This window comes from Herpailurus yagouaroundi, unplaced genomic scaffold (assembly GCF_014898765.1).
Source record: "Herpailurus yagouaroundi ecotype Mexico unplaced genomic scaffold, PumYag 66741, whole genome shotgun sequence".
Taxonomy (NCBI): Eukaryota; Metazoa; Chordata; class Mammalia; order Carnivora; family Felidae; genus Herpailurus; species Herpailurus yagouaroundi.
Window position 1 is genome coordinate 18,163 of NW_024419648.1, and position 5,705 is coordinate 23,867.

Genomic DNA, 5,705 nt, shown 5'->3' on the forward strand with positions numbered 1-5,705 from the left:
CTCCAGACCATCTTGGCTTTGGTCCAGAACAAGAACAGCTAAGGAAGAAAAAAATGATCTTTTTTTTCTCCGGTTGGACAAAAAAAAAGGAAAAAGAAGAAAAAAAAAAAAAAGAAAAAAAGGAAAAAGGAAGAAGAAGAAAAGGAAAAAAAGAGGGACAGATGGTACGCTGTGACTGGTCTGTGGTCTAAAGACCTGGATATGCTTTCTTTGAAGCATATCACAACTTAAATAATCATCTCCATAAATAAAGAAACGAACAAAACAAAGAGAAAAGAAAAAGAAAAGGAAAACTCACAATATGAGAGTCACTGATCATAACCAAACAGTACAAAGGGGAAAAATAAAGTTGATGGACATATTATTGGAATGAGTTTGAAAACAAGACAAAGATGGGAGTGATGACAGGACAGAAAGAATGAGCAAGATCATTCTGTGAACGTTAGTTCAGCACTCTTACCTCTTATTGGTGTACCACCTGGGTGGATAATATGAATGCAAATAAGATTAGAAAGAAGAAGCATTAGTACGAGAAGGAGGAGGCTAGGGCTGGGGAGAAGAATTAAATTAGATTTACAGAATTAAATAAGGTCTTAAAAGAAACTTGAATTACTATACTGGTAAAACAGGAATATATTAGATAGTATTATTAGATTATAAAAGCAAGTTGCATTATACCACAGAGGGCAAAGACCACAATAGGCAGCATTGCTTTTCTCAGAGAAACAACTGAGTTCATAGGTCTGGGGTCATATAGGATTAGAATTATATCTTATATGCCTCATATTCTTAAAAAAAAAAAAACCCAAAAAACTAAACGAAACTTTTTAAAGACATAGTTTAGGAAAAATCCTGGCTAATCTGTTTAAGTATATATATAGGTACGCATATATATATACTGTTATAGGAAATACTAATGACTAACTGGAAACAAACACTGTTGATTGAATATCTTATGCTACTCACTATGCTACATTTGTGTGATATAACTTGTGTATTATTTTATTTTTGTACACAGTGTTCTTACAATAACGGATCTGTGGATGTGTGCGTGTGCGCGCCACTACCGAGATCTGGTGTCTACACTGACAGTTAGTAAAATGCATGCCATGCATTTTATTAATAATAAAATAATAATAATAATAATAATAATAATAATATTCTGGATATGGAAATTAGTGAGGGTGAAGTGCGCTTCAGAACTAAGCACTTACCAATAGATTCTGGAGATTTAAATACGGAGAGAAGAAAGACAGCATAAAAATATTATTATATTCCTTATAATTTGGTACAAATTTTTCAGAGTTAAAGCTTTATATACTAAATCATCTATGTTACATGTGAATAATTAATTCTTTATTTACAATAACAGAATGCTAATCTACACAATTCTGCTGAACAACAAGCAAAAAAGGCAGTTAACAAGACGCTTTAACATCACAGGACAGGTCAAAAGCTGAGAATTCTGGGAAGACAGGCAGTTAAACAACTTAGAATTCTATATCAATATAACTCCCAACGTCAAAGTAAACAGCTTATTACTACATGTCCCGGTGAAATTGCCTAGGGACAGGCTCTAAAACTTAAGAAATTTAGAATTATCTCTATCTTTAATCTAAAGAGAGCAAAGGGATGAACTTGGGATGGGGGTGGGAGAGGGAGAAAAGGGCAGCCAGGGGAAAGAGGAGGAAGCAGCAAAAGCTGGAGTCTACACCAAAAGCAGACTTCTGTAGATCCAGTCACTGGAGGGTTCAAAACTCTTTAGTGTGGGCGCACACTACTGTGGCTTATGTGTAGAAAATGCTCACTCACAAGAATATAATAATAATATTAATAAAAATCCCCTCCTTGCATTGGTATTTGGTAAAGGACTTTCGAAAAAATACATCTGGTTACTCATGAGATAACATTTCTGTCATTTATGTATTAGTGAAAAGAAAGCAGATGTGACCAAACTTAACTAAACTTTGGTACTTTGATGAGTTCAAATGCATAAGAGACAGAGAAAACACACTTTAATAAAATTGAATCATTTTGGTGTTTAATATGAATATTTTGGTTTTTAATGGATACAACCATTGGAGCTCCTTGCAAGTTCTGAATGAAGTCCAATGTTGAAATAAATTTGTTTCAAAAGAAAACAGAGAGAGAAGAAAGAAAGAGGAGAAAATGGAACCATCAAATACTGCAGAAAAGCAGTAAATTAAAAAAAAATCATCAAAAATACAGTCACAGCAGTGAGCAATGTGGATTAAACAGAAGCTGCAAAACACACAGAGAGAAAGACAGACTCTGAAACAGGCTATGACATCACAAACATGGACAACACATTAAATAACAGAGAAAGAGAAGAGGGAGAAAAATCAATACCTAAAAATTAAAATTAAATCAAATCAAATTAAAATAAAAATAAAGAGAGAGAAAGCTAAAAAAAAATTCTCTAAGAGTTAGTGGAAACAGTAACAAGACCCTACCTGATCGTAATTGCTTAATACGGCCATTGTTGTTGCTTGTGTCGACGGGCAGGAAATCTTTAAACCAAGTTATTTCTGGATCCGGATTCCCACTGGCTGCACAAAGCATGGTGGCAGTGCGTGTACGCTCAACCACCTTCAACTGTGGGCCCATGTCAATGGTAGGGAAGCCCCTGGGAATTTGATCCTCTGCAAGACAAAAGGTGATACAAACATGTCAATAAATCAGATGCCCAAAATTCAAGAGCTATTGTCCATTAATCTTTCCCCTTGCCTTATTTGGCATTTGTTGAGAAGCTAACACAAACCAGGCAGCATTGCATTATTAGATTAGGATACAGTCACAATGTTGTTCCTGGCCAGGAGAATGCACAGTCTATGTAAGAGACCAATACTCTAACAAAGAGCTCAGATACATGTGATAAAGAACATGATGAAAAACCACATCTAGTTCTAGGATCGTGGGGGAAGAAGAAATTATAGAATGTGTGCTGGAGGAGGTCAGTGAGGTCAGCTTCAAATGAGACTCTGAAATGGGCATTAAGAACAAGTGGAATTGGCCAGAAAGATGGGAACATCACAAGTATAAGCACTTAGGGAACTTTCTGTTGAGGGAAAACGATGGGGTCCAGTAGAGCTCTTTTGAAGAGCATCTGGGGAATAAGCAGATTAGCTGGATTAAGTTACCTCATTTCTAATCTGCTGTTTTTCTTGTGATTTTTAAGTAAAACTCTGTATTTTTTCATAAGGGTCAACTTCAACCTGAATGAATTTCTTTTTCTTTTTTTCTCTCTCTTTTTTTTTTTTTTTTGAATGAATTTCTTTGTAGGGAGTTTCCATTAATCTGAAAATTGTCTGAAAAAGACTCCCTTACAAAAGAAGAAAAGAAACTCAGAAAAAGCAACACAAAAGTGTATATTCCTCAGAGTAAGAAAATATTTTCCTCCATTCCAAAGGCCTATACCATTTTCAGTCATTAAGAGTTCAAATTCCTAAATTTTGAATCCTCAACTCATCCAAAGTTCACTTCTCCCTATCCTATATCAAAATTGTCCCAGATCTTGGATCTTGAGAAGTTAAATTCCTCTTAAATCCCCCAAGCATGATGATCCACATTAATAACTTACATTACCAGTTCTTCCAGCCAGCATTAGAAAGGTATATTCTATCTTGAAGAAATTTTTAATTTGAAGGAATTTTAGTTATATATGTGATTATTATCCAAATTAGAATTTAGCAGTTTGTTTGAAAACCGCTATAAAATAGTTTGAGTTCTCACTGGGTCTGGGATTAATTTAATCAACTGTCCCTCATGATCTTTGATTAATTTTCATGAGCCATCAATTCCAAAATTACTCAAAAGCACAAACACCAGTGAGAAAAAGTGTTAGAAATCATCAAATAGGGCATCTCACTTATCCTAGGATGTCACCTGCAATTTATGGTATGATCCTATGAGTATTGCTGAAGTCTGCATTATAATTTCTAGGAAAAAGGCTCTATTTTGATGCTTCTGCTGTGTTGTCAGTCAAATATATGTGTCCTCTACAGCCTCCCCTCTATCATTACATGATAAATTCAGTCTCCTAAATTTAGCTAGCAAAATCCTTTTATTTTATTTTTTTTTTAATTTTTTTTTCAACGTTTATTCATTTTTGGGACAGAGAGAGACAGAGCATGAACGGGGGAGGGGCAGAGAGAGAGGGAGACACAGAATCGGAAACAGGCTCCAGGCTCCGAGCCATCAGCCCAGAGCCCGACGCGGGGCTCGAACTCACGGACCGCGAGATCGTGACCTGGTTGAAGTCGGACGCTTAACCGACTGCACCACCCAGGCGCCCCAGCAAAATCCTTTTAAATCAGGCCCCATTTTTCTCAATCTCTCATGGATGATATCCCCCATAGCAAAGTTTCTTCTGTTCACACTGTAACTCTTACCATTTTCTAGACAAATCATGTACAATAAGTACTCTGGGTCTCTGGAAAGCCATGCAGCCAAAATCACCTTCTTTATAATAAAAACCCTCTCAAATACATGTAATATTTTCCTCCTCAGAGCTATTGTAGCAGTGAATAACTAAAATCCATTTTCTTGTATTTATTATTATGAGTTTATCTCCCTACACTGTGAGTTCCTCCAGATCTCATTTATATCCAAATCCCTTGTCATCAAACTAGTCTGTATTATCAGACTTTTCAGAGAACCTCCAATGATTCCCAAGCCTAAATAAGAATATAACCTAGTGGTTAAAAAAAGAAAAGAAAAGAAAAGGAAAGGGAAAAGAAAAGAAAAGAAAAGAAGAAAAGAAAAGAAAAGAAAAGAAAAGAAAAGAAAAGAAAAGAAAAAAGAAAAGAAAGAAATATGTTTTTCTACTATATATAGTAGGAAACTACTTCTGGTAAAGACTTGATCAGAGAAATAGTTCAGGACTACAGAGAGAGATTTTGAATGTGATTAGTGAACAAATGTCAAACTATTATCAAAGAATAAAGCACCCAATAAGGGGAAGGTTTCTCTCAACAAGTCCAGATTGTTATAAGAGAAACTGGGGAGGCAAACAGAACAGGCAGGTATGGACCCTAGCTCTTCTGCAGGAAGATTATGAAAGACCAATAGACGTTGCTAAGGCAAGTTGGGCTTGACATCTAAATTCACTAGAGAATATTTACCTGTCCCACCAGCTAGTTACAGCTGGAGACAAAAAAAGTTATAAAAACAATTCACTACGATGAGTTAACATTTTACTTAGGTTGAAAGTAACCCAGTGAAGAAATGGGCAGAAAACATGAATAGACACTTCTCTAAAGAAGACATCCGGATAGCCAACAGGCACATGAAAAGATGTTCAGCGTCGCTCCTTATCAGGCAAATACAAATCAAAACCACACTCAGGTATCACCTCACGCCAGTCAGAGTGGCCAAAATGAACAAATCAGGAGACTCTAGATGCTGGAGAGGATGTGGAGAAACGGGAACCCTCTTGCACTGTTGGTGGGAATGCAAATTGGTGCAGCCGCTCTGGAAAGCAGTGTGGAGGTTCCTCAGAAAATTAAAAATAGACCTACCCTATGACCCAGCAATAGCACTGCTAGGAATTTATCCAAGGGACACAGGAGTACTGATGCATAGGGGCACTTGTACCCCAATGTTCATAGCAGCACTCTCAACAATAGCCAAATTATGGAAAGAGCCTAAATGTCCATCAACTGATGAATGGATAAAGAAATTGT

General features: G+C 36.2%; 1 protein-coding gene across 5 annotated transcripts in view; it reads right to left on the reverse strand.

The window, feature by feature from the left end:
- LOC121024672 (receptor-type tyrosine-protein phosphatase delta-like) overlaps nt 1–2,693 on the reverse strand; it is an 11,168-nt gene extending 8,475 nt beyond the window's left edge. For 2 of the 5 annotated variants that reach the window (XM_040466868.1, XM_040466865.1), the window contains exons 1-3: nt 2,475–2,693; nt 1,215–1,223; nt 461–478 (exon numbers count right to left, since the gene is read on the reverse strand). In XM_040466868.1, coding sequence (XP_040322802.1) covers nt 461–478; nt 1,215–1,223; nt 2,475–2,628 — 181 coding nt within the window. In that variant the 5' untranslated portion in view covers nt 2,629–2,693. The remainder of the gene's footprint in view (nt 1–460; nt 479–1,214; nt 1,224–2,474) is intronic. The other 3 variants (XM_040466867.1, XM_040466869.1, XM_040466870.1) reach the window with 3 other exon arrangements.
- Nucleotides 2,694–5,705: the final 3,012 nt, after the last annotated feature.